The sequence below is a fragment of the Ailuropoda melanoleuca genome, chromosome 2 (genome assembly GCF_002007445.2).
Source record: "Ailuropoda melanoleuca isolate Jingjing chromosome 2, ASM200744v2, whole genome shotgun sequence".
In the NCBI taxonomy this organism is placed as follows: Eukaryota; Metazoa; Chordata; class Mammalia; order Carnivora; family Ursidae; genus Ailuropoda; species Ailuropoda melanoleuca.
Window position 1 is genome coordinate 10,724,854 of NC_048219.1, and position 27,756 is coordinate 10,752,609.

The 27,756-nt window shown below is 51.0% G+C and overlaps 3 protein-coding genes across 6 annotated transcripts; 1 reads left to right on the forward strand and 2 right to left on the reverse strand.

The window, feature by feature from the left end:
• Positions 1-807: 807 nt before the first annotated feature.
• On the reverse strand, positions 808-3,413 carry FAM229A (family with sequence similarity 229 member A). Its single transcript, XM_034648517.1, has 3 exons — positions 1,500-3,413; positions 1,279-1,425; positions 808-1,073 (listed from the first exon to the last, which is right to left on the reverse strand). Exons 1-3 carry the CDS (start codon positions 1,634-1,636, stop codon positions 971-973), a joined length of 387 nt encoding a protein of 128 aa, XP_034504408.1. The 5' UTR covers positions 1,637-3,413; the 3' UTR covers positions 808-970.
• On the forward strand, positions 2,248-3,794 carry TSSK3 (testis specific serine kinase 3). The gene is made up of 2 exons (XM_002921864.4): positions 2,248-2,392; positions 3,133-3,794. The coding sequence occupies exons 1-2, from the start codon at positions 2,248-2,250 to the stop codon at positions 3,792-3,794; spliced, it is 807 nt and encodes a 268-aa protein (XP_002921910.1).
• A 622-nt stretch (positions 3,795-4,416) lies between these two features.
• BSDC1 (BSD domain containing 1) lies at positions 4,417-27,478 on the reverse strand. 4 transcript variants are annotated; one of them, XM_002921862.4, is made up of 11 exons: positions 27,436-27,478; positions 27,119-27,179; positions 22,145-22,261; positions 20,017-20,184; positions 18,346-18,400; positions 15,876-15,991; positions 15,383-15,451; positions 15,146-15,224; positions 13,677-14,156; positions 7,467-7,570; positions 4,417-5,970 (listed from the first exon to the last, which is right to left on the reverse strand). In XM_002921862.4, exons 1-11 carry the CDS (start codon positions 27,444-27,446, stop codon positions 5,938-5,940), a joined length of 1,293 nt encoding a protein of 430 aa, XP_002921908.1. In that variant the 5' UTR covers positions 27,447-27,478; the 3' UTR covers positions 4,417-5,937. The 4 variants fall into 4 exon arrangements, with proteins under 4 accessions (XP_002921908.1, XP_034504398.1, XP_034504392.1 ...); XM_034648507.1 differs by having other exon boundaries at positions 7,467-7,576; XM_034648501.1 differs by having other exon boundaries at positions 4,417-7,570.
• Positions 27,479-27,756: the final 278 nt, after the last annotated feature.

The following is a 27,756-nucleotide window of genomic DNA, read 5'->3' on the forward strand; positions in this document are numbered from 1 at the left end:
CCACATGGATTAGGGGTGTTAAGTCATTTGTATTTAGATTTCAGGGGACAGGAGACTGAACCTGACCTCTGGGTTATGTGTATTTTTTCCAATATTAAAATAATACAGGCTAATTAAAGCAAAATTGGAAAGTGGAAAATACGTGTTCAGCTAAATGCAATACTTCCAGGAAGCCTTGGATCTTGGATGGATTTTAGAGCATTAAGTCTAAGGACACCGAGGAGTGCGCTAGCCTCTCAGTCATCATCTGGGGGAACACAGGCAAGTCTCTCAAGGCTCCCCTATAAAATAGGAAGGAGAAATCAAGGTTTTTCAAACGACTTCTTTCCCAATCTTTTTCTGGTCCCACCACTCCTAGGAGAAATCAAGGCTCTAAATGGCCTGGAAGGCCCCTAATTCGAGGTGCCCAGGGTCACAGAACAGCAGCAGGTAGCAAAATCTAATTCCATCTTGGGAGCATTAAATGGGCAGGTGCGGGTGGGTCATTCCCTTGATTCTAAATTGCCCAACCCCTCCAGTCCAGAGCTTTTCTGGACCCCCGGAATCCGGCACGGCTATGTGAATTTCATTGGAAAACCGAGGAGAGGGATGAGAAGAAGGATGAGGGCAGGGGCCAAGGGGAAAGATGGCTCTGGAAGGGATCAGGACCAGTAAGAAATGGGGGGTGGGGTGGTTGGCGCGGACCGGGAGGACGGGCCTCTAGGGCTGAGTCCAAGGGAGGAGGCGGCCGACGGGAAGGAGCTATTGGATGGGGCGGAACAGTTTGCGGGCCGATCGACGGGATAGACATACACGGCCAGCCCGGAGTGGAAAGAACAGTTTATGCTGTGCTTTATTAAAATGTGCATCATTCTTTTATTTTAAAATGTGCATCATTGTCTCGTGCTCGGCGCGCGCGACCTCAACGTGGTGGCCCGCGGCGGGCCTCGTCCCCGCCCGGCTCCCGCGGAGCCGCGGTACGCAGGCGCACTCAGGTGGCGCGGGCCCGGGGGCTCCCGCCCATGGCCAGGTAGACGTCGATGGGCACGTGCAGCAGCGTCAGGCAGTGGCAGCCCGGGCAGCGTCGAAGCGGCCTAGGGAAAGCGGGGCCGGCCTCTGCTGTTGGGAACGCGCCCGCGGAGTGCCCCCGGGCCATCCCCCCACCCCGGGGTTCCGCGAGGCCCTGACGCGGGGACGGGGTTCTGGGCAGGGAAAGTGGACGCAGGCGGTCTGGAGCCCCGCGCGGCGGGGACCGGGCCAGGGCGGCAGGAGGGGCCGCGGGGAGGGCGCCCGCCTCACCTGACCGGGTTGTGCTCCGTGGCTACCGGCTCCGGGTTGTCCTGGGACTCGGGGGCGGCGGCAAGGCCAGGGGAGTCTCCGGCCTCAATGGGGAATCTTCGACCCTGCGGGGGCTCCTGAGCACTCATGTCCAGGCCCCAGGGCGCTCTGCGCGGGGAGGGTCGGTCAGGCCGCTCCCGGGCCGCCCCCTGCCCGCGCCCGCCCCCTGGGCCGTTGCTCACCTGCCGGAGGCCGAGGCTGGTCCCAGGCTGGAAGCAGCTGCCGGACCCCTGGCCGCGGGAGGACGCTCCGGTCCAGGCGGAGCCGGGCAGGTGTCTGCGGCGCGCCGCGGCCCGGGCGTCGAGGGGGCGGGCTGCATTGTGACCCGGGCCGCGGCGCGCTGACCTCACAGAGCCCGTTCCTCTCGCCGAGAACCCCCCGCCGTCTCGGGCCGCCCGGCACTCAGCGCAGCCGCGAGCCGGGGCTGGAGGGCTCTGGCCATGGCGCCTCGGTACCGGGTCGTGCAGACCCCCGGCAGCCCTATTGGGGCGCAGGAGGCGGCGACAAGCAGCCGCGAGGCGGCGTCCACGAAAAGAAGCCCGTCATCCCGGGCGGCGTCCAGACGCTCCGGAGCGCCCCCCGGCGGGCAGCAACTCCCAGCCTGGCGGGAGGGACGGGGCGTGGCGGTGACTGAAACCCGTGCTGGGTTTGGTGGTGGTGATGGTGAGGGCTGGTAAAGGCACTGACAATTTTGGCCAAGGGTCACACAGCATTTACATCACAATTGGGCCGGAGATTTAAAATGTCTGGCCCTCTCCCTCCCCACCACCGGTGGCTGCTGTGTCCAGACGAGAATGTTCTAGCGCTGGGGGAGGCTGTGCATGAAGTCCTTGGGGGGAAAAGAAGCAGGCCAAGGGCGATGGTGGAGTAGAGCTGCCTCACAGAGGCAGCATGAGCTGAGAGGGTGATAGGAAGGAGGCGCTAGACAGCATGGAGGACTTTCTGCTCTCCAATGGGTACCAGCTGGGCAAGACCATTGGGGAAGGGACCTACTCAAAAGTCAAAGAAGCATTTTCCAAAAAACACCAAAGAAAAGTGGCAATTAAAATTATAGACAAGAAGGGAGGGCCAGAAGGTGAGCCGGGGCCCCTTTGGAGGAAGGGAGGGCTGGTTGAGATGGGTGGGCACTTCCTCGAGTGGGAAGGATCATCCCCTCCTCCTCTTTAGTCTGGAACCAAGGAGTGCAAGAGTTTGTGGCTCTGGGGTAGGTCGGGGGGACAGAAAGATGCTGGGAGTCCTGGAACATCACACCTCTAAAACCCAAGATTAAAGTGGCAGGAGGTAAACGGTCCTCAGAGGCAGAACCCCAGTCTGCCGGGCCTTCCCTATTCCAGGAAGGGGACAGAGATAGGCAGAGGGGCCATGGCCTGGGCTGGCAGAGGGTAGGAGCTGCTGCCACGGCAGGCAGAAGTGGGAAAAAGGAAGACAGCGCTCATGGGAAGAACCGTGGGTCAGGAGGCCGGGGTGTGAGGAGCTGGCTCACCACGCTGTGGGCAAATCAGGCCTCATAACTGAGATTCAGTGGTTTTGTCTAAAAATCCCCAAAGCACTTTGATATCCATGGTCTCTCAGGTTGCTCACAACAGTCCCTGAGGGTGGCAAGGAGTAGTTCTCTGAATATATTCACTACAAAAATAATAGCAGTGAGCATTCTTTGCAATGTCCAAGCAGTCAGACATTTAAGACTGGTAATGGGAACCAAGGCCCCAGACCCAGATACGGTGGGCAGACGAAAGCTGGAAGGCAGGAGACAGGAGTGAAAAGTGATGCCCTTCTGGACTTGATACCCCATCTCTTTCCCCTTTGTTTCCTCAGAATTTATCCAGAGATTCCTGCCTCGGGAGCTCCAGATTGTCCGCACCCTGGAGCACAAGAACATCATCCGGGTGTATGAGATGCTGGAGTCTGCCGACGGGAAAATCTACCTGGTGATGGAACTGGCTGAAGGAGGGGATGTCTTTGACTGTGTGCTGAATGGGGGGCCACTGCCCGAGAGCCGGGCCAAGGCCCTCTTCCATCAGATGGTCGAGGCCATCCGTTACTGCCATGGCTGTGGTGTGGCCCACCGGGACCTCAAATGTGAGAACGCCTTGTTGCAGGGCTTCAACCTGAAGCTGACGGACTTTGGCTTCGCTAAGGTGCTGCCCAAGTCACGCCAAGAGCTGAGCCAGACCTTCTGCGGCAGCACAGCCTACGCCGCCCCCGAGGTGCTGCAGGGTATTCCCCACGACAGCAAGAAGGGGGACGTCTGGAGCATGGGCGTGGTCCTGTACGTTATGCTCTGTGCCAGCCTACCTTTTGACGACACAGACATCCCCAAGATGCTGTGGCAGCAGCAGAAGGGGGTGTCCTTCCCCACTCATCTGGGCATCTCGGCCGAGTGCCAGGACCTGCTCAAGCGGCTCCTGGAACCAGATATGATCCTCCGGCCTTCAATCGAAGAAGTTAGTTGGCATCCATGGCTAGCAAGCACTTGATAAAAGCAATGGCAAGTCCTCCCCAATAAAGCAGGGGGAGAAAGCAAATCCAAAAACCCGTTTCTAAGATGGTGATATATATTTTACACTTTAAGTTTACTTCTATCCTAAAGCTTACCTACACCCTCCCCAGCCTTACTTCTCTTTCCCTTTAAAGATCTTCATGCAACCGGAGGGCCTCATTCAGACTTCCCTTTTATTACAGCTAACAAGTGATTTTCACACAGGTGTTTAACTCAAGTTAATGAAAAACAGACCCCAGAGTCCTACGCACACGGGGGAGGAGAGGGGAAAAGTGACCAAGAGCAACTGGAACCACCACTGTTGCAACTTCCTTTCCAAACAAATGCAGAAGCGTTGGGAACGCAGAGCCGGCCTCTCGGCCTCTCGGCCTCTCTCGAATCCTTGTCTTGGTGAGAGGCCTGCTGGGGGCCTGGTCCCTGCCTCACCCCAGAGTCTAAGAATCTGAGGTGAGGACAGGGGACTTCCTTGTGACCCAGACCACCCCCCTCTGCCATCCCTGCCCCTTCCCCAGGCTCCACGCAGGCGCACTGTGTCGTCCTGCCCTGCCTCCAGGGCAGCTGCTGCTGGGGACAAGAATAGACCCCCGACACCTTCCAGCTTCTGTTGAATCTCTTTAATGCTGTTAACAGCAAGTCTGGAAAAGGTTCAGGACAAAGTTCTTTTTTCTTTCTTTTTTAATTACAAAACTAACAGCTGTTAGAATCTTTTTTTTTTTTTTTCCTTTTTTCTTTTCCTGGCTACAAAATACTCTGGGGAGAGGCATTATAATTTAAAATATATAATATTGCACAAACAACCAAAGGTTAATTAAACTAAAGAAATAATTACAAAGAGAAATACCCCATCCCGTCAAAAAAAAAAAGATTCAACATTCTTTCCATCCCACCCCCTCACTGAAGGTTTGACGTGGAAGTGACCACCACTCTCTTGGCATACCTGACCACAATCCCTTTAAATCATTGGTGAGTACACCAGATTATGTACGAGATTCACCAGAGCAGCATCATGAAGCACCAGGGTCTCCAGGAATTCCCGCAGCCCCTCATTCCCCAAGAGAGGAACAGCTTGACCAGAGTGCAGGGTGAGAGCCACAAAGACTGGGTCAGTCTTCAGGAAGAAGAGCTTTTGCAGAAGCCTGATGAGAGTCTCAACAAGTTCACCCCCCGCATAGCCCTTCAAGAAGCAGAAGGGCTGAGGCGGAGAAGGTGGGCCCACCGGCGCTGTAAGTACTCGGCTTTGAGCGCTGCTCCGTACCACTGGTAGCTGGCTTGTGTCCTAAGCTACAGGGGGTCGAGGTGGGTAGCTGGTTGGACAAGGTATCCCACCAGGCAATGCACAGAAGGGCCTGAAGTGAGCCCTCCCTTCCTGGGGAGGGGAAGAAACGCAAGAGCAGACTCCTGCAGGCGGCACAGCTGGGCTAAGGACTTGGGTGCATCCGACACGAAGAAGCCCTGGGAGAGGCATCGGGGACATACCAGCCTGGGCCGGACAAAAAGAAGGAGGTGGGAACTCAGGGTTTGGTCTCTAGATTCGGAACCACAAGGAACCTCTCTGGGACTGGAAAATGCCTGGAAGGGGGAGATCCCCGACAGAGGCAAGCTTCCCAGAGACGAATGCCTCTTACTCACTGGGCTAGGAACCAGAACATGCCTCCCATCCCTGTCTAGCCAAGGACAGGTAGGCTGGCCTTCCTTGCCTGCTTATGGGTGGACAGAGCGTTGTATCACCGTCCTCCAAGAGACTGCTGCTTAGCTTCTGTCTACACAGGTAGAGGGCTAGAGTTATCCCTTGGGACTTCCCAGCAAGAGTCTCCGAGAACAGTGGGTGTTCAGCAGAGAAAAGTAGGCTCTTCTGGTGAGGCGGGTAGGTCTCCTCCCCCTTAAGTCATCCTATGGTTGGCACAAGTCAGAGTTCCTGGTTTGGATTTAGTGAGCCCCTTCCCAGACGTGAGCAGAGGCCCAAAGGACCAGCAAGGAGCCACCCAGAATCTGTGCCCAGAGCTCTGATTGACAGAGGCCATTGGGGGGACATTCTCAGTCAGTGTCTTCCAGGGCTGGGCTGAGACGAGCGAGGGGGTGGGAGGTTCTGTGGGCGGGGGAGCTGCACGCTCTGGCTCCCCTCATTCCCAGTCCTCCCACTCTACATCTTCCAGCTGCAGAAAGGAGGGGATAATGGAGAGCACAAACACATATTTACTCCTCTGAGTCAAGCCCAGACCCAAGCTCCCCTTGCTGCCTCCGTTTTCGGAGAGCCCTCCCCTAAATAGCAGCCCGGCCTCCCCCCGCCCCTCCCCGCCCGCGAGCCCTGCCTTGAGCCATACCCTCCTGCCCTCTGTGACAGTGAACCACTGTCTTAAGGAATGTGTCTGGGGAGCAGAGTTGCTCTCGGCCTAAGGGGTGGGTCTACTGCTCTCATCACTTCAGACCCAAAGGAAATGCTTCCACCAGCTTGATGGAAGGGGGGAAGCTAGAAGGAGACACCTTGCCTTCGGAACCGAGCTGGTCAGTCCCTTAAGGAGAAATGGAGAGTGGCACTGGGATCAGCAGCAAGGTGGCCCTGTGCTGCGGGTGCTCACAGGGTCTTCCTCAGGGGCTCTAGCACCTGACTCCCCAACTGAAGCCTCCCCAGGGAACTTTCTATTGGCCTGCTGTCAGCTGATCCCGGGTACGAGAGGTGGTAGAATGACTCTGCTTAGGTATTTATGTTGTCAGGTTTTATAGAGCGCCACAAAAACACAGAAGGCATCAAGCCCCTGTGACATGAGAGGGCATCAGGGGCCTTCCCTGCCCTGGGTATAGTGAGGTCACAGGAGCCAAAGACTCTTGGGAAGGTCTCTACCTCTCCCCAGGCTTGTTTTCCAATATGAAAACCGAAGCCCTGCCTGTGTCTCTCATCTGTTCCCCTCTTTACAGCATGTGAGCCACATGATGGAAGGAATCGTGTGGTTCTCATGTGACAGTGCAACAAACACTGACTTGCATCAGATGTCCGGGCTGGAGCCTCAGTCCTGTCACACAGTAGCTGTGAGAGCTTTCCCCCCTGCCTTTCATTCAAAATGACCCATTCTTGACCCTGGCAAGTAATGAAGAGTAAGAGTAGGAAGGCCTCTGAGCTTCTAGCTGGATGGGTTTTGTGGTGGCTTCAGTAATGTCACTGTGTGCTCCCACGTCCGAGGCACGATGCCTACCATGTCTATGTGCATTATCTATCATGACTGACAAGCCTCCTGGGCCAGTTCTAGGTTTTTGAGGGGAAAACAGAAGCTCAGGTTAAGTGACTTGCCCTAGATCTGTCTTTTGCTGCAAGGCCAGGAAATCTGTTCAGGTCCCATCTCTGGGGACCACGAATCAGAAGATGTGGGGCAGGGTTTAGAGTCTATATATTTTGTAGTAGCTCATCAGGTGACTTTCATGTAGAGCTAATGTCAGAAACTCTCCCACCATCCATCCTGGAGCTGAAGGGGAAGCAAAGCCTGCTGATGGGAACAGTGCAGGGCCTGAGTGGGAGGCCCCAGCACCCTCCCCAAAGCTGCCATCTCAGAGAGAAGCAGGGATCCACCCTTAGGGGACAGCTGGGCCTGACAGGGAGCGTCCTCAGACACTGGGATCCCTGGGGCTGGCTTCCCTGAGGCCAGCCAGGCCCACTCACCTCCCCAGAGGCATCCGCTTTGGAGAGCGCCACCTGCACTTCTTCTTCGGTCATGTCCAAGTCGAAGTCCTTTTCCCAGTCCTCGCTGATGTCCGTGCTTGAGCCTGGAACCGTGATCCACAGTGTGAAAGGCGGGAAGGGGGGTATGTGGGAACAATTTGTAGCTGAGGATGATGGCACTCTTTAAAAGGGCCTGACAAATACACATCAGAGGTCTTACATTCTGTGTCCCTCTGGCTCAGTGAGTCTACTTTTAGGAATCTATTCTAAGGGAAAATCCTGGATTCAGGCGAAGATTTAGGCAAAAGAATGGTCACTGCAGTGCTGGTATAGTGATGAAAACATAAAAAACAATGTGAGGGTTCACTGATAGGGAATTCCAAAAATAAATAAACGGTATAGTCACATGATGGAACATTATATGACTTTTAAATGTTAGGCAGCAGAACACTTACACACATGGCAAAACAGTCTAAAACCATTAAGTGAGAAAAAGGAAGTTACTATAGTGGAGAAGCACTCTGGCTTGGAGGCTCCCCAGAGCCACAGACATCTTCCAGAAGACATAAACAACGAACCTCTTCCTCTTCACTTACTCCATTCCACCTTCACTGACCTGGCTACTCCGGAAACACAAGCAGACACATTCCCTCTTTAGGGCCTCTGCAGGGGCTATTCCTTGTACCTAGAACTCTCTCCTCAGACATCCACAGGCCAACTTCCTGGCCTCCTTCACATCCTTGCTCAAATCGTCCATCTAAATGTGGCCTACCCTGACTGACTGTCTTTCTTTCTTTTTCTTTCTTTTTTTCTTTTTTTCTTTCTTTCTTTCCTTCCTTCCTTCTTTCTTTCTTTCTTTCTTTCTTTTTCTTTCTTCTTCTTTCTTTTTCTTTCTTTCTTTTCTTTCTTTCCTTTCTCTCTCTCTCTTTCTGTTCTTTCTCTTTTCTTTCTTCTTCCTTTTTCTTTTATTTTTTTTCTTTCTTTCTAAAAGATCTTACTTATTTGAGATAGAGAGTGAGTGGGAGGGAGAGCACGAGTGGGGCGGGCAGAGGGAGAGGGAGATGCAGGCTCCCGGCTGAGCAGGGAGCCCGATGCAGGGCTGGATCCCAGGACTCCAGGGCCATGACCCAAGCAGAAGGCAGACGCTTAACGGCTTGACCAACTAGCCACCTAGTTGCCGCCCCCCAAACTATCCTACCTTATACTCCAAACTGCAGCCCACTCCCCTCACTCTGCTCTACTTGTTCTTTTTTTCCATTGTATTTGTCAACTTTCGAATATATTACATCGCGAGACATCGTCTGCTTATTGTCTAACGATAGAGGAGCTGGAATGTGCACTCCCTGAGGGCAGGGATCTTTGTTTTCCCTTCTCATGTCTGCCAAGTGCCTCGAATACAGAGTTTGAGCTCAAAAAATATTCATGGAACCCTTTTCTAAAGCAGGGTCAGCAGGCGCGCCTGGGTGGCTCAGCTGGTTGGGCGTCTGCCTTCAGCTCAGGTCACGACCCCGGGATCAAGCCCCACGTCAGGCTCCGTGCTCAGCAGGGAGCCTGCTTCTCCCTCACCCTCTGCCTCTTCCCTGCTCGTGCTCTCTCTCTCTGTCAAATGAATAAATAAAAAACATCTTTAAAGCAGGGTTGGCAGACCAGGGCACAGGGACCAAAACCAGCTTACTGCCTGTTTTGGGAAATTAAATTTTGGAGCACAGCCACTGCCATTTGTTTCTATATCGCCCACGGCTGCTCTCCTGCGACGACAGCAGAGCTGAGGCGTTCTTCCATCAGACTGAAATACTTGTGATCTGGCCCTACAGAGAAAAAGTCGACTAATCCTTGTTCTAGGTGATTCTGATGCCTGCTAAATTTGGCAATCACTGCTCTAAACATTCACATTTGGGTATGACTTCTTATAGGCAACGTAAAAAAAAAAATGTACACACAGAAGTTATTACTAAGAAGAAAACTACAAAAATGGTTTTTTTTTAAAAAAAAGCATATGCAGTATGACTCTATTAAAAAATATGTTCAGAGATGCTTGTACCCATAGAGGAAGATGAACAACATACCACAAAACACTAACAATAGTTCCCTTTAGGTGATGAGGTCAGGGGGTAATTTTTCTGTTTGGGGTTTTTTTTCTTCCTAAAATGAACACATACTGCTTTGTATTTTTTTCTCATCTATGAAAAGCACCTTCAAAAAGAGTAGGTCCCTGACCTCTCGATGGCATGACCTAGAAACATGTCCTTACTCTTTCTTGCTCAGCTTGCTCCTCACCAGGCACCCAGGCTCTGACACCCCCCACCAAGCGCCCCTACACTCCTTATACGGGGTGTTGCACTGTTCTTCTTCCTAGCCACGGGGCTAGCCACAAGCATCCTCGTAGGATCATGCATGGTCGCTGCAGCCACATAGACCTGCGTGGAATCCCTACTTTTTTTTATCTATGGTGTAGTCTTGGGTAGGTTATTCTGGGCTTCAGTCTATTTATGAAATAAGGATAAAACCAGCCTCTTTGCAGAGAACCGCAGAGGAGGTTATACTGCAGACGCCCGCCTCCCCACCCCCCTCATTCAGATTCTGCAGGTCTAGGTAGTGGCCCAGAATTCTGCATTATAAATAGGTACGTGGGTGATTCCTTGTAGGCCAGGGCCTGCAGTTCTGAGGTACAACAGTGTTAGGATGAGAGAGAGGGTCAGTGTGGCGTGCATGTACCATGTACATGTGGCGGGAATTGAACACACGGGGCCGTCACAGGCACTGTCTCAGAGGTAAGTAAGGTTGCGTGTAGTCCCGACACCCGCCAGGACAGAATGGCAACCAAGACCCAGTTCTTCACACTCTGTGTCCAAGTCTCCCTGCGCCTTCGGGACACTCCGGTGGCACACGCCGGGCTATCTGTCAGGGCAGGCTTCCTGTGGCTTAGAAGCCGGACTCCTGGCTGATTCCACATCTTGGAGCTGTGGCCGTGGCCATGACAGCTTTCCCTAACCTCAGATTGCCCTCCAGGGATGTGAGTCTCTCTTTTTTAGGCTTTAAATGCTATGGCAGCCCTTCCAGGGTTGGAAAACAGTATCAGCTTACAGTCTGGAGCACTTCACATCCACCCTCTCAGGTGGGTACTAACAGTCCCAATTTACAGATAATGAGATGAAGGCTTCGGGTGGCAGAGATGTGAATTGGGGCTTTCTTTCCCCTCCCCCCATCCTGTCCGGTCACATGACAAGAGTACTAAGATTTCCCTGACACTGTGTGCATGGCAGGGAATGGATTTATGCCAAAACAATTTAAGCTTTCATGGAGTTTTACTGTTGTTGTTTTTTTAAGAAAGGGGCGTTTTCAGGCAATTACTAACCTCACGGTGCTGTCACTCAGCTCATTTTATTCTGTTTAACTAGAACTCTGCTTCCCCAGAAAAGAAACGGAGGCAAAAGCCACCCCCAGGTCAGTCACTGGGGAAGGAGGGCCTTGAGCCCTGGGCTCCTTCTAGTTTGCAGGCCACAGTCCTGTCCCCATCTCTCCTCCCCCTTCCTGCTAAGGGAACCTGAGCAGGGTAAGTCCCGTCTCTTAGACTGAATGGATCTTGGGAGAAAATGCAGGTGGGAAGCAGCTCTGCGATGACAGTGACTGCCCCGGGACCTTGGGAGACCCTGTGGCGAGGCCACCCCAGGACACTCTGCTGCATGCAGGGACCAAGCTCTCTTCTGTCATCTAAGGATACAGACATAAGAGGGAACAGGAGTCACTGTCTCTAAGCCTTCATTCTTTTAAGATTCCTTCTCTCTACTCTGTTCCCACTGTGCCCCCCTAGTCCAAGACCCTAGCTTCCCCCGACTAAGTGATGATAACTGCTTCTGGTGGGTCTTCTGCAGCTACTCCCCAGCCCTCCTGCAACCCTGAGTGTCAGAGGCAGCAGGGCAGAGCGATGGAGAGCTCGTGTGGCAGCTTCCCCACAATCTCATTTCGTCCCATTTCAACCCACCGCTTATTTTTCTGATCCTGCTCTCCCGTGGCCCAATTCCCCACAACCACAACCTCAAATAGGCCCTTCATACCACCCGGCCAGCAACCCCCCACCGCCTTTTGGGTCCATCACCTAGTCTGCCACCTTCCCAAAGTACCATTTCACACTTTTCTAAATACTTAGTGGATGGGTGATTGATCTCTGTTTCCTTCCAGTAAAAAAAATGGGGAAAATTACCCAGATCTCTTGGGCTTCTGTGAAGACTGAGTGTTATGCATATCCAGTGCTTAGCACAGAGCTATACAGACATCTAGAAACTGCTCAGAGATGGTTCCTTATTATCATTTCCCCAAAGCAGGGCTCTACTCAGATTTCTTCCCTGACTGAGGACCTATAGTGAAACAGTTACCCCCAATTGATAGAGGAATAAATGGGGCTTAGAGAAGATCAGTAACTCTTCTGAAGTCACATGGCTTAGGAGCAAGGTTGGGATTTGAACCCAGAACTGTCTGAACCCCAGAGCCTGAGCCCTCAGTCTGTACACGGAAAGCTCTCAGTACTGGTCGGGCCTGTCACGTGAGCAGCAGGCCCTGCTGCTTCACGGCACCAAGTCCAACCTTCCAAGTCTGGCTTAAGGGTAAGCTCTTAAGTTCTACTTCTGAGCTAACCCATCTCCCCTTCTGATTCCTCCCTGTCCTGGGAGATAATACAGCAAAGTAGGCTTTCATCACCGCCCCTTCCATGTGCCCCATGGCCTCTGCTATCTGGACTTCATAGGCCCCTCAGCCGGGACTACCACTCCCCCGCACCTGCCCCAAACCCTCCACCTCTCCTCTACAACGCCTGTCTCCTCGGTGGAACAACCGCCGATGCCCGGAGGTTCCTTCTTTCTCTGAACTCCTCCAGCACCCAGCCTGCCCCATACTGCTTCATGCTTCATCACAAAGGCCGCAGCTTTTGCCCCTCCCTCCTCAGTGTCTCATAAAGAGCAGGTACGAGCTCAATGGATGACCTCACTGAATCAGAGCCAGAAGGGAAGCACTGTGTTGGAAACTGGAAACCCTACCGTTTCCATCAGGGAGCAGGGTAGGGGTGGGGTGGGGCCAGTTTCCCTCCCACTGCAGCAAACCAGTCTCTCGCTGCATCAGCAGGCGTGGGCTCACCTGCTGGGCAAGTTTTGTGGCTGACTGGTACCGTGTGTCAGCAGAGACTGTGTGTGTGTGTGTGTGTGTGTGTGTGTGTGTGTGTGTGTGTGAGTGTGTGCTTCAGGAGAGGCTGGCATGTCAGCAGAGACTCTGTGTGTGTGTGTGTGTGTGTGTGTGTGAGTGTGTGTTTCAGGAGAGGCTGGCGTGTCAGCAGAGACTGTGTGTGTCTGTGTATGTGGAGAGGCCTTGCTGACAATCAGCTATCTCTGAAGAGGTACTCTGATGTGGCAAAAAAGTCAACACCGGAGCTATCATTGTCCTTTAATTCCAGGAATTAGAGAGGCTCCCCTTTGACAAAAAGTCAGTCTCCAGTCTAAAATTCCATTATGCAGATAAGAAACTAAAGCTTTATTACTTAAGCTGGGTCACGACAAGTTCATGAGTATTTATTTTATTCTTTTTTCAACTCTACCTCTAAGTGTTGTTTATATATTTCATACTTATAATAATGCAATAAGCTTAGGGAAGTTAAATGACTTTTCTGAGGTCACCTAGGGGAAAAGACCTCTGACATCAATCAATGTCACAGGGATTTCCAACCCAGTATAAGGCTGCATCGTGCAAATGCATGGGAACTGGCACAGCGCGGTAGCTATGGGCATGGGCTTCGAGTCCGAGAGACCCGGCTCTTAGTCTGGGCCTGCCATGTCCTGGTATGCGAATCTGAGCAGGTTACTTAACGTTTCTGAGCTTCGCTTTCCTCATCTACAAAAGAGGACAATAATACTGACCTCACTGGGCTGTGAGACGTAACGAGAAACTAAGTGCAATATAACATACGAACCTGGCGCAAACCTTATTTTGTTGAACCTAAGACCCCAACGACTGTAAGATGCACCCTTATTTTAGAAAATAGGTACGTTTTAAATGGATGAACTATGGTAATAAATCCTTAATAGACAGCAGCTGTTATCAGTATCACACACGAAGGGCAACTGCTGCTGGGACCCTCACAAGGGATGAGGACACAAGTCTGCCTTATGGGGTAGCAACACTTGCCTGCCCCTCCCCCCCACCCACTGGGCTTCGGCCTTGACTTACCTTTCTTTCCATTGTTAGAGGGTGTAGACTTCCCGCTGTCCGAGTTCAGCTCAAACACTCGTAAGTCTGTGAGCACCTCCTCCCTCAGAGTCTCTACTCTGGCTGGAGGCCTGGGCTCCGGGCCACTGGGGCGGCCAGCAGGGGTGTGGGGCTTGAATGGAGCTGGGGGCGGGGGGCCGGTCTCACCCACATCCACAGCCAGGGCCTGTTCCTCCAGAGATGCCTCTAGGAGCCTTTGGGACAGGTCCTTGGGCAGCACCGGTGCCTCGGCTGCAGCGTCAGGTTTGGCAATCTGCGTGACGACGGAGATGCTCTCGCTGCTCTCGGACGGAGTCACCTCTGCGGGAGGCTCAGCTGCAGTCACCGGATTCTCTTCACGGGGGCTCAGGGGGCCAGGTGGTCCTTCAGGGGGTGTGGACGTTTTGGCCACAGGAACCTTTGCCTCTTTTGGAGATGTGGGTGAAATGCTCACAAGCTCCTCTGTCGAGAGAAAAGGGAAGAGGGCTATGTGCCCTGGTCGGCCCCAAGACCACCTTGGAGCTCCCTGAAGACAGACCTCAGGTTCCTGCCGAAGCTTACTCTGATCAAGACTAAAGGGTGCCAGCTTCCTCACCCTCTCCCCATCATGGTTCGTCTGCAGATACTCCCTGTAGGTTAAAATCTCTCCTACCCACGAGGTCTAGTATTTGTCTGGCAGCTTCCGGCAACACAGCCCAGGATGGTATTACAGACTAGAAGGTTAAGGCTTGACAGTGAATAAGTTCTGGGTTCAGGATGGGCTCTGCTGTATCTTCCGTGTATGATCTGCGACAAGACACTTAACTTTCCTTAGTAAAGAGAACAATAAAGAAAACACTTAATAAATGTGTTAATGGCATGCAGGTGGCTCTAACATGCTATCCTAAGCCGAGCTACCAGAGAGAGGACGCTCAGCTACCTCCTTAAGCCAACAGTTCCTAAACCTGGCTAGGCGTGAACTTTATCAGGGGAGCTTGTTAAAAATACAAGTTTGGGGCACCTGGGTGGCTCAGCTGGTTAAGCGTCTGACTCTCGATCTCAGCTCAGGTCTTGCTCTCAGGGTCACAAGTTCAAACCCCGCTCTGGGCTTTGTGCTGGGTGTGAAGCAAAAAACAAGTTTGGCCACATCCCCACAGAGTCTCATTTAGAACAGGGGGAAGGGAATCTGGAATTCCAATAGGCATCCCAGGTGACTCTGAAGGGGCTGGTCCATGGGCTGGCCGGGGAATGTGCTGCTCCTGCCACACGTGATCTCTGTACCTACCCGAGGAATCCCACCAGTCCAGGCACACATTCCCTTGTTAGTTCAGCCTATCCTCAGCATGTACAGACACGGTGTACATGCCCTATACTTCCACGGGTGCCAGGTCTCTCCAGTGCTCACAGAATGGCCAGATGGTCCCCAGAGGCAGGACAGGACCTGTTACTTGTCCATCACCTCTCACTCTTACCTTCTTCCTCCTCCCAGCCAGGCTCTTCAGAGATGCTCTGTTCTGCCCGTTGCTTCAGGGCATCCCTCCGGGCCTGCTCCTGAGTGTGGGGGGAAAAGATGGCCAGAAGCAGTCAGGGAATGCCCTTCCCAGACCCCAGCCCTGACCCCAGAGCTCTTGCCCCTTCTTCCCTCAACAAAATCCAGCTTACTTCCCCAAGGGCTGAGTGGAGGACCTCCCCAGGCCAGGCCAGCATACCTGCTCTAGTTGATGGACTTTATAGAAATACCGATGCCAGAATTCTGAATGGGAAACAGCTGCTGGGACCTGGAGGGAGGCAACAGTGGAGATGAGACTTTGGGGGTGGTTGTGTAGGGTCTGTGTCCCCAGCCTTATCAGCCTGCCCCCAGCTACTCTGGGTTTCAGATGTGGTTAAGTAGCTGAGCAGTTTTTCTCAGAGCACTTACACCCTCCACCCCCAGACCCACCTTCTTGGCCCAGCTTGGCCAAGGAGGGAGAAAAGAATTCCCATCAGGCTTTGCTGGCCCTTCCATTTCTCACGACTGCCAGAAACCTGACAAATCAACTATACCCATGTGGATTCTTGGCTCAGGACCTGGCTGGTCTGGCTCTAGAGGGTCTCCGACTGCTCTCTGGGCCAGGTGACTCTGCAGTGACTCTAGATATGTCCCTCCCACCTCCCGACACCTGAAACCGAAGGTGGGTGAGGTCCTGCCAGGTGGGTCCTCACCATCTTGGTGTAGAGTGCCCGGATGGAGGGGCTGCCTACAAGGAGCTCTGAGATCTCCCCCTTCTTCTCCTCCAGGCAGAACTGGGAAAGCCAGGCATCAAACAATTCTGGGGGCCCTGCAGAGGGACAGACACTGATGGTCAGTTTCCTGGGTCTGGAGAGAGAACACTGGGCCTACGGAAGACACACCTAAGTCTGGACATGGACAGTGAGGAAAGCTTAAGGTTTTTTCAAAGCCATTTGGCCAAAGGTGGGGGGTCAGGAAGGGTGATGGGATAGGTAGGCCACACTGGTATCATGGCAAGGCACTGAAAAGTGATCTCTAGAACGGGCCGCAGTCTGCATGTGCTCACATTCCTGCTTGCTTTTTAGCCCACTACACCTGGCTACTGAACCCCCTCCTCTCTGAAACCGCTATTCTCAGGTCCCCAGGGGCCCCATGTTTCCGTCTAAAGGCTACTTCTCTGCCCTCGCTCATGTGACCAATCCAGCTTCTGATCCTGGGAGCCACTTGTCCTCGTGAATACCCTCTTCTCTCCTGGCTTCTTGGGCTTTTGTGATTTCCCATCGGAGTCTTCAGTGGGCTCCTCTTTTCCTTTCCTTATCTCTTCTCATTCTCTGTTTTCTCCTCAGAAAAGCTCCACTAAACAACAAGTCTCAATATCTCCTTCCCCCCAACAACTCTTCAGTCTGTCTTTGCAGCCCCAGCTACATTTCTGGGCTCCAGATCCAGGGGTCCAGGGGTTCCCTGGACACTTCTACCTGCTTAAGCGCAGCAAACCCCACGTGTGCTCATTTTCTTCCCTCCCAAGCTGTCCCACCTAGTTATCCACCAGAGCTCTGGGTGCCCTCCTGGACTCCTCCTTTATCCGATCATTCTGGATTCCACTTCCTCAGCGTCTATATGCACACCATCCTCTTCATTCCACCTGCTACTCCCGAGGTTCTGGCCTCACCTCTGACGTGGGGATTCCTCCCACGCCTCCTACCCAGTCTGCCCATCTTCTATCTTTCTCTATTTTATCCTTTACAACCATGCTTGATGACGCTTTTACGAAATGCAAAATCTAATCATCCCAGACCTCAAAACCCTTCAGTAGTTCACTAGGGAGAGCTTTTATTTTTATTTTATTATTACTTTTATTAAGTAAACTCTACGCCCAACATGAGGCTGAAACTCATGACCCTGAGATCAAGAGTTGCACGCTCCACTGAATGAGTCAGGGAGACAGGTACCCGTCTAGGGAGGGCCTTTCTTAAAGATTTATTTTATTTATTTTAGAGAGAAAGAGAGAGAGCATGAGCAAGTGAGCAGCCGGGGGGGGGGCGCGGGGAGGACAAAGTGGGAGGGAGAGGGATAAGCAGACTCCTCTTTGAGTCTTTGGTCTCAGGACCCTAATCTCATGACCCTGAGCCAAAACCAAGAGTAGGAGGTCAACCAACTGAGCCACCCAGGTACCCCTAGGGAGGGCTTTTTAAGCTGCATCCAAAGATGGGCTTCAGAGGGTCAAAGAATTCCCCTACCGCATTATAAAATTTTGTGGAGAGAGGGCTTGTCATTATCAATGGATTTTTAAAGACCTCTGTGACTAAAACAAGGTTAAGAACCACCACCTTGAGGCATTTAGAACAAAATTCAAACTGCTCAGTCTGGCACCCAAAGCCCTTCCGACCTGGCCCCCACCAGCAGCTCTCACTGCCTCCTTCCCCCACATGCACCTCTCAGCCTTCCCCAGGGTAGAAGCTTCACATGTCCTGTTGCCATGCTTGAATGACCTTCCCCCACTGCTAAAAGTAAAATTAGTTTACTTCTTTTTTCTTTTTTAAGTAGGCTCCATGCCCAGTGCGGGGCTTGAACTCACCACCCCGAGATCAAGAGTCCCATGCTCCACTGACTGAGTCAGCCAGGTGCCCCAAAATTAGTTGACTTCTAATTCATCCTTAAAACCTCAATCTGAGTGTCACATCCTAGGTTCCCCAGGTCGGGCTGGGTGCTTCCCTCCTGGGTTCCTGTCTGTGGAAGCAGCACTCCATCCCTACTAGCGTTGCTTTATCCACAGTTTCCCATTTCTCTTTCCTAACAGCAGGTTCCTGGAGGTCTGGACTGGGGTGAGGGTTTGACTAATTTCTGAGCTCCAGTTCCCAGCCTGGGGCTTGCTGCATGGCAGGGGCTCAGCCAACAAACGCCAAAGGGAAGGCAGGCAGGGCAGCAGGACGGGGATGGGGCCTGAGCGGAAGATGAGGGGGTGGAGCAAAGTCCCTGCAGACTGGGATGAACACAGTCCAAGCTCAGGGAGGAAAAGGGACTGTCAACCCATCCCACCACATGTAAGGCACACTCTAGCCCCACTCTGGTCCCTCTGCACAGGGGGTGCTGGGCCAGTGCTATCAGAGACAAACAGGGCGCTCATCCCAGACCCCCTTGGTCTCCCTTCCCCGCAAGCCTGTCCCCTCACAGCTACCCCCTCACCATCTGGTTCATTGCAGTAGGTTGCCGGGTCTGACTGCAGGCTATAGAGGCGAGCCTGTAAAAAACAAAGAACAGAAATTCTGGAGTGCTAGGTGGAGAAAACATCTCCCCTCTGACAGCATACCCTATCATTGTTGTTAATTGAGATGCTTTGAAGATATCCCTCTCCTATACATTTCAAAATCTCAACCCAGCTTCTCCCCTGCTGGCTGCCAGACCCTCGGGGCACTTATCAGCTCACCCTACTGGCTAGAGAAGGGAGCACTAGGCTAGGAGTGCAAAATGGGGCTTCTAGAAAAATAGTCTTTCCCCTAGTACTCTACCTTGGGAACTAAGAAAATACAGTGTAAGCAGACTATACAATTGTATGCATAAAATGCTTTTTGAGTTATGTGAAACTTGAAAAATGTTAGTTCAAATATATTAATAAGTTCAAATTTATGGACAAATTTTGAAGTAATTAAGCTCCCCCAAGTTAAAACCATTCATCAAGAACTTAAGATTTTTTTCTTTTTTTAAAAGATTTTATTTATTTATTTGAGAAAAAGAGAGGCACAGCACAAGCGGTGGGGACGGGCAGAGGGACAGGGAGAAGCAGACTCCCTACCAAGCAGGGAGCCTGATGTGGGGCTCAATCCCAGCATTCTGGGATCATGACCTGAGCCGAAGGCAGATGTTTAACTGACTGAGCCACTCAGGCTCCCCAAGAATTTCTTAATTTCATAGCCAGTCTGCCAAATGAATTATCTGCTGTGTTCCCATTAAGGCCGCAAGAGTGACACACAGAAAACCTCACCTTCCTTCCTCAGTATTATGTGAAGCAAGGGCTGGCTGTCTGCATTAGACCTTCATCGAGGGGCTTTGTGATTCACTGTTGTTATCATTTAAAATCCTATAATTTAAGAAATTTCACACTTCCACTCAAATGGTCACTAAATGGTGGTATTGATACCAGTGCCGAAGATAATTCTTGAAAAATCATTATGTTTGGAATGAAAATTCAATGTGGTAAAATGCTATGAAGTCCAAAGTGCTGTGACATCACACTGTGAATTTAGGAGAAAACACTCCATGAACTCTAAGAAGTAATGCTGAGAAGATAAAATGTCTAAGAAATATCCAGCCACTGTTGTTGATCTAGGTGCTTTGAAGACATCCTCCCCCCATGCATTTATTCCCACTGGAAATCGGCCTTAACCCCAACGCGGAGAGTATCATGCCTGTACAGCATTCCTTCTTAGGGCTGAAAGCTCAAAGGAATCCAAACGTGCAACACTAGGGAAATGACTGAATAATGACGCTACCTTCACTTGCAAGAACGTAAAGACATTAAGATTAATGGTGATTAAGAAAGATGCTAATATTTTTTATAAATTTTTTTCAGCAGGTTATAAAATTGCACGTATAAAGTGCCTTTTTGGTTAAAAAGAAAAAGTCCAAACTATCTTTACCAATGCTCATAAACAAAAAGCAATAACAGGTTAGACACCAACGAGAAATCAGTGATTCTCTTTGAGGGATGGGATTATGGACTTAGGAGCCATTACCTTCGAGCTCAGTACTCTCCAATTCAGTCATAGCCATATACTTACTTTCTGGCTTTCGTGAGTGGCGTTGGAAGCCAGAACCCGGTGCTGTTAGGCACCTGCAGGGGAGGCTGCTAATAAATACCTTGGTGCCATCATAGGGCTCAGCTGTGCCAGAGGGCGTGCCCATCAGGGTGATGACATCGCAGTCTATGGTTTTGTCCGGTGAGGGAGCAAAGGTGTCGGAGATCACTCCTAGGAAGTCAGACAACCCCTTCTTCATTTTCTCTGTTGCCCCCGAAGAGCCTTCGGTCTGCAGAGAGAAGGGGGCAGAGGAAACAGGTGGCCCAGGAGCAGGCTGCAATCTAGGGGATGGGGTACCGAGGGGTGAAGCATCAGGGGCAAAAGTATGAGCCATGTGTGGGGACCAGGGAAGCACTCAGGGCCTCTCACCCCATCTCTGGGGTTGGAGAAGGACAGAAGTAGCCAGGTCCCCCTATACCAGATGGGGATGTGGCACAGGGCCCCGGTAGGCCTGGATAAGTCAGAGCAGAACTCTCTGACTAGTTGTTTCATAAAAATTTCAAGGCCGGTCAGGCTGATCAAAGACTGGCAGGAGAGGAAGTGCGCCATACACACTCCGTGGGGAAGCGGACGTTCGGGTCGAGGGCTGGGAAAGGTACTAGTTTTGGCGACCTAAACCTCTCTGAGTCTGTTTCATGATCTGTAAAATGCGGATAAACAGACTTCCTTCAGAGGGCGGCTGTGACAAATAAAAAAGATCAGGCATGTACAATGCCTGGCACATGACAGACATTTACCGAACAGCAGTACTGCAGTATTACAAGTTCATCATCATTGTTGTTCAGGAAGTAGAACAATTCGTTCAAGAGGTTGGGGAAATATGGGCAGGATGAGAATAGTAGCCCTGCCTAGAGGCAAACTGGGGACCAACGAGGGCCAATGTACGGGGCAAGTGGGACACCAAGCTTGAGCCACACTGGTCAGAATGGCCTTGAAGCAAAGCAGAGATGGGATGCTGATAGGGCCAGGCCCTAAACCTCGTGGAAACCATAATATTTACTCCTGATGAGGTCATCCAGGCACTTTACACCTGCAATCTACCAGGGTGCTGGCACGTGCGGCACAGACACGCAGTCACTTTGCTGAATGAAGAAAAGGAATGAATGAATGGGAGAAACGAGTGGCATCTGTGCTACTGGCTGGACTCTGGCGGATCGGCAGGGTTACTCCCTGTCATCCACGCTCATCAGCAGCTGTGATTAGCAGGCAGACGGTATTTTACAAGAAGAGTCAACCAAATAAGGTTGGTTGAAAGAACTCCGAAACATGTTTCTCATAACATGGCCTCTAATCACAAGCCCACTGGTTCAGCTGGTGATCAAATGAAGAAAGTGCAATTGTCCCAATACGAAAGGAGGAACTGTTCATACAAAACCTGGATATTATACTTCATCAGAAGCTTGAGATTTGCAGGCATAGCCAACCATACACAACTTTCACTTTTCACACTGACTTTAGAATCCAACTCCTCTCTCACAAGAAGATTCTGCTACACATCTTTGTTAAGAAAAACAGGGCCAGTAAGAATATTAAGTTGGCACAACCTTTCTGGAGGTAGTTTTGCAATAGATATTAAAAGGCCTAAAACTGCACTCACCCTATGATTTTATTATAGTATTTTATTATAAAGAAAATATGAAAGGCAAAGATTTAGCAATCAAAATGTTTACTGTGGCTCTGTTTATAGTACCAGAAAAAAATGCAATAGGAAACTAGGAACTGGTTGAATCTACAGAATGAAATAACAGGCCATTTATGAGGCTGGAGAGTGAGGTCTGCAATGATTAAATCAGAAAGGTTATAAAACATGATATTCAGTTGATTCCAGTTCTGAAAAAAAAAAAGCGGACCTAAGAAACAAATCCCCAAATATTAACAGTCCTTATCTCTGGGAGATGGAATTACGGGTGTCTCTAGGTCTTCTTTTACTTACATGAATTTTCTACACTGTCTACAAAGAATGACTTTGCAAACAGGAAAACATTTGTTAAAACAATACAGAAATGGGAAAGCCTATTAATACTTATTCTACGTAGCCTGTTTGCTCGACAGACACGATTCTCTCCAAGAGGGAGCCTATGGGGAGAAACAATCACTTAACAGTAGAAAAGTTGGGGTATCCCCACCAGGGGCCCAGGGCAGGTCAGGCTGTGAGGGACAGTCACTCAGAGGGTGGAGGCAGTACTCACAGCGAGCTTCTCCTTGACCACGCTGGCCGTGGCCGCAATGGTGCAGGCCGTGTCATGCTGCACCACCTGCGTGAACTCTGTCAGGTCTCGCTTCATGAACTCCAAGGCTTCGGAGGACTATGGGAAGACAAGAGAAGGACGACAGAGCCAGCTGGCTCCACCACGCTTCGTTCCTGTTTCCTGAGCTTCTTCCATCTCAGACAGACACATGGAAAACTCAGGTGATGTGGGAAGCCCAGGCACAGAAACAATGCTTGCTTGTCCCAAGTCCATGACCTGGGATTACCGAGCAGCAGTGTACAGAGGGACTTCCTGCTGCTCTGATAATGCGGACAAGTCTTAGCCCTGGCACTTAGAGGCTCTGTGGCCACAAGTAACTCTCATCTAGTCTCAGTTTTCTGTAAGATGAGGGAGGTGGCCCATGTCAGTGGTTCAAGAGCAGGCTGGGGAAGGGGGCACATGTCGTCTGGAAACAAAAGAGAGTCAGACGTGTTGCTCTGATATGCTTTAAGTCATGACGTTTGTTTCAACTTTCAAATAACATGAAGAAAAGGTGTGTGAATTCTTATCAAGGGGAAGTGTTTCCACTTTTACTTTTTTGTACAGGGAGATTCAGTTAAAAGAGGAGGCAGTATGTGAAATTATGTGTCTGAAAAGTTTAATGAACATGTCGCATTAGTTCAGAAAGCATTTATGAGTGATTCATGACAATTTAATACCAGTAAAAAGGTGTGTGATTTTTATATTCAACAAAGGGGATGTTGAAAGAAATACTGGATTGGATTCTCTCCGATGGGTTCTTGGTTCTACCACTCCAGGATTCTATTCATCCGTAGAGCAGAATGGATATTTCTTGTCGGATTGACCTGCCGCTCACCCTGCACTCTGACAGCGTGAGACAGCAGGCCCTCAGCTCCCGTCTGAGTCTTGCCCTGCTTTGTTTCACCCTTATTCACTCTGGGGGACCTTCCCAGACTACCTCTGTGTTCACCCTGGCGAGCCTTCTCCTTTTACACATGGATAATCGGCTGCAGAGAGAGAGAGAGAGAGAGAGAGAGAGAGAGAGAGAGTGTGTGTGTGTGTGTGTGTGTGTTTAGCATTTTTGAGAGTTCTGGTGGTTTTTTTTCTTTGGGAAAGGGCCTGTCTAGTTTTCAGCAGCCTGGGATGTCTCTGGATGAGGCAGTGTCATCTATCAGCCAGAAGCTTCTCTGAGAGGGGAATCATGTCTCCATTTTAGACTCGGGACTACTTAATCGGGGTTGAGGGGTCATTTATTAATTCGCTCTCCATCCACTCTGCCAACACCTTGGTCTAGGCCGACCTGCTCTGTCAAATGGACTCCTTGCAGGGCACATCAGAGACCTCTACTACCCTGTCCCTGTGACACTGCTGGGAGCTTTGGAAGTCAGGGCGGACCAGGCTGCCCCTGCTTCACAGTCTTCAGTGCTTACACAGTATCCTATGAGCAAGATAAAATCTTTACTTTCACTTCCAAAGCCCATCTAATCTCACCTCTGGCAGACTCTCATCCCCTACCACTGCGTCTCTCACGAGCTCTAGCTGGCTTTCCCCAAGTTTCTCAAATGCTCTAGCACCCTCCCTATCTTCAGGAGGTCTGAACACACGATTGTAGTTCTTGGAAACACATACGTGAACAGACACAACGAATGAACCCCCTCACCTGGTTAACTCTGGTTCTTCCTTAAATGTCACTTCCCTAGAGAAGCTTCCTGGGTGCCACCTCAGATTAGGTTGGCTCCCTGCTTCCCAGGGCACCTGCATGTTCTCTAACATTTGTCATGCTGTAGACTTATGATTACCCGTTCAATAGCTAGCTTCCTGGATAAACAGAGCTCTGTGAACATACAGCCCATGTTTTTTGCTCACTGATGCTTTCCCAGTATGTGACATAAAACCTGGCATAGAGTAGGTGCTCAAAGAACGTTTGCTTGTTAAATTTACACGTATGAGGGCAAATTTTAATTATATAACCACTGCCATGATGATTTGATGAATGACCATCTCCCTCACTAGACTGTGAGCTCTGAGGGGACCAATATGAACAGACATGGTGCCTGCCCTCAAGAAGGTCATCGCCTACCGGGCAAACTGCTCACGTAACAGTGTCAATGTACAAGAGCAGAGTGGTGACCAGTGTTTTATCAGGAAGTCGCAAAGACTTGGTGAAGGGAAGCCTGGACTGAGCACCTAAAAGAATGAGCAGGAGTTAGTAAAGGAAGCTGGGGCACGGCAGGGCACAGGGTTTACTGAGGCCTCTGAGCATTTCCGTCCTGAACATTCAAGGTAAAGCAGAAGTAGTTTGGGAGAAAGCTGGAAAGGCTGCCAAGGGCAACGATGGTGGGTGATGGGGAGCCACCAAGAGTTGGAGGGAGGTGGGACATGGTAAGATCTGCATTTTTCGTAGGTCACTCCAGTAACTGGCCTGGAGTACCACGGATAGGTCCAAAAGTGACAAGATTAGAAGATGCAGGAGAACCAGTCAGGAGGCTGCTGTTAAGAGTTCAGAAAAGGCAATGAAAGAATATGAATAAGGATAGTGCTGGTCAGGATGAAAGGATAGGACTGATTCAAGAAATATTAGGCAAAAATGGTAGATTTAGGGATTAAACAGATGCAGGAGAATTAAGGAAGAGCCACTGGCTGCTAACCTAGGTGACTGGGTAGACACAGTGCTCCCAGCTTAGACAGAAATGCGGAAGGGGGAGCAGGCTTAGAAAGAGGATGATGACAGTGATTTTGGTCACGCAGAATGTGTGATGACAGTGGGTTATCCAGGATAGTTGTCCAGCAGGAGTTATTCTCAAACATTAAAGCTCAGAGAAAAGGACCAGGAATCACACTATCATGAAAATGGAGGAGGTCACCCAGGAAGAGTTTGTAGAGTGAACAGAGCAGTGAGCTGAGGACAAGACCCCTCAAACACCACACCTGTAAGGGAAGCCATGAAAGAGTCAGGAAAGAAAAGTCTGGCGATGTGGAGAAGTGAGAGAGAAGCCTGCCACAAAGGCAAAGGAGTAGAGTTTCAAGAAAGAGGGAGTGATCACTAGTGTCAAATGCAGCTGAAAGGCCCAGGAAGATAAGGGCTGAAAACCACCCGCTGGATTTGGCACGTGGTAGGTGAAGTTGAGTGTGTTTACAGATAAGCTTACATGGGGAAGCCGCAGGGACGGGGAGGGAGTTATGAGAGATCATGCTGCTGACCTCAAATATAAAAAGTAGGAGGTGAGGGTGTCTCCTAGAGGTAAAAGAGGAAGTAGCTGAAGGGAGCACTGGAGGGAAGGGTTAGGTTTGGGGAAAGTTTCAGAAGATAAGGGGAAGAAAAGCAAATCAGAGAAAGAAAAAGCTTGCTGGGGGTGGGTGTGCTCAGGCCTAAATAAGCTTGGGGAATCTGTGGTTGGACCAAAGAGCAATGACTTTCTTTATCAGTGTCTCTGGGTAAATGCAAACATGCACATACACTATAGGAGGCGATAAGGTGCAGAGGAAGATTATAGCACCATCTCAGCACTGTAGTGTCTAAGGCAATGTATGCTAAGGGGTGCAAGGGAACTGCGGGTCCTGGGAACTGAGTAGTCTAGATGGAGCCAGGATGGGCGCAGGCAAGGGGGCAAGGCCAGAAAAGCACTGAAAGACCACGGAAAAAATGGAAGTAAAAATGGACTGATGGTGTTTACGAGGTTTCTCCAGCACCCTCCTCAGTACTTAATAAAAATAACTGATGCTTTTATACTACTTACGGTGCCCTAAGTATTGTTACTGGTGCTTTACACACATTATTATTTAATCCTCACAACAGTATTATCAGGTAGGTGTTATTAGTACTCCCATCTTGCAGATGAGGAACTGAAGCCTAGAGAGGTTAAATAACTTGCCCAAATCCATATAACGGTAACTAGCTGAGAGGAACATTAAGTCCCCTCTTTCTGAATTGGGAATGGTCAAAGGCAGAAACAACATCCACACCCTTGCTTCAAACAGGGAGCTCCCCAAAAACAAAGATGGAAAGCTAACCAACTATCTATTTTTCATGAGTTATGGTAATACCAGCCTTGAGGAAAACACACAGGAAGTCATCGCCCAACATTTGCTGAAGGCACGTCAGACTCTCCTTCCAGGAGCTCATCGCTCAATGGTCCTTTGAGGTCCTTTGAGGTCTTTTCAATTAAACTTCAGTGTGAAATTCTCTTAGTCCTCATCAACAACATAAACAACTCAGGGCATTCTCAGATTTGCTAGGCTGTAGCTGAGAGGCTGAACAGGAGTATGCACGCTAAAGGAGGTATTAAAATGCTTCCAGAATAGAGGACTGATTTAACCGAGATCAGAAGCCTCCTGGAGTCTGCCCTGAAGCAGGACTCACCCCAATTTCTTGAAGTAAACAATTAACCTTTCCTCCACAATTCACTTGGGCTGGTTTTGACAAACTAGTAATGGGGTGGAAGAGAAACACACAACAGCCTCGTTCATTGGCAGGGCCAAGGCTCACTCATCCCACAAGGACTGCTGCCTCCCCACTAGACTGTGAGCTTTGCGAGGCCCAGGATAGCATCTGCATCCTTAGGACCTGTCAGACAGTGCTAGCTGTAGCATTCTAGTATTTGAATGACTATAGTAATAAGTTTCCATTGCAGAATTCTTCTTCAAGGCCTAGATCAAAGGTTCTCTCTTCTACGAAGCTGTGAATTTCCTGAGCTGGAATAAACTGCTCTTCCTATGGATTCCTACAAAAGGGTCGCTCCGGCCTTTAAAAAAATCTGTATTTCACCGTGGCTAGTGTCACACTGGTCTGAGTCGGGAGTCAGTCCTCCCTGAGACCTACCGGGGATAACAGTACAGCCCGGGTGGGCCTCATCTTTCAGGCCCAGAGCCCACACTGGTCGGGCGGGCCGCTCGGACCCGCTTGCATGAGGCGGCGCGAGGCCCTGGCGGAAGAAGGGCGCCGGCCCGGCTTACCTTCTCCTTGACTGCCTGGTAGCTCTGCTGCAGCCAGCTCCGCCACCAGCCCACGTCCTCCCTGTGAAGACAGACACATCTGGCGGCCCTGCGGTGCGACTCTTGCCCGCGCATGATCGGGTCTCAGTTTCTCCCTGAGATGTGGTCCGCGGGCCGAGACTTGGCAGACCCACCCCCTCACACGGAGACTCCACCCTGCCCTTTCAGCTCCGTCCACTCCCGGGCTGGCCTCCTGCTCCCCACGGGGACCCTGGTCCAGCACCCCGACCCTGGGAGAATTCAGGCCCCGACGCCCGAGAGCTAGATGACGGGCTCACCCTTCCGCCATCTTGCCTGCATGACATCACCACTATTTACTGACCTCTGACTTCCGACACGGCACCGCCCCCCAAAGCACCGCCCCAGAGCGCTCGGCCCAATCCTCGCGCGGACACCGCCCTCGGCCCAATCTCCGCCCCGCTCCATCACTAGGCTCCGCCTTCTTGAGCTCGGCCCACTCTCTGTCTAGAGTTCGCTCTTAAACTCCGCCCCTGAACTCTCGGCCCAATCCCCACTCAATTCTATTCTCGGGTCCACCCCCAAGCGTTAGCCCTACCCCCACCAACAACTACTTTTTAATCAACTGACTTCGGATACGG

Excerpts from the sequence above, each read along its gene's own strand:
- FAM229A (XM_034648517.1), bottom strand. The coding sequence starts at position 1,636 with ATGCAGCCCGCCCCCTCGACGCCCGGGCCGCGGCGCGCCGCAGACACC. Across the intron at positions 1,426-1,499 it reads CCAGCCTCGGCCTCCGGCAG|AGCGCCCTGGGGCCTGGACA; the intron begins GTGAGCAACGGC and ends CTCCCCGCGCAG. Across the intron at positions 1,074-1,278 it reads ACGGAGCACAACCCGGTCAG|GCCGCTTCGACGCTGCCCGG; the intron begins GTGAGGCGGGCG and ends CGCTTTCCCTAG.
- TSSK3 (XM_002921864.4), top strand. The coding sequence starts at position 2,248 with ATGGAGGACTTTCTGCTCTCCAATGGGTACCAGCTGGGCAAGACCATT. Across the intron at positions 2,393-3,132 it reads CAAGAAGGGAGGGCCAGAAG|AATTTATCCAGAGATTCCTG; the intron begins GTGAGCCGGGGC and ends TTGTTTCCTCAG.
- BSDC1 (XM_034648491.1), bottom strand. Across the intron at positions 15,992-18,345 it reads CTACTGCAATGAACCAGATG|GGCCCCCAGAATTGTTTGAT; the intron begins GTGAGGGGGTAG and ends GTCCCTCTGCAG. Across the intron at positions 14,157-15,145 it reads TGGCTGGGAGGAGGAAGAAG|AGGAGCTTGTGAGCATTTCA; the intron begins GTAAGAGTGAGA and ends TTCTCTCGACAG.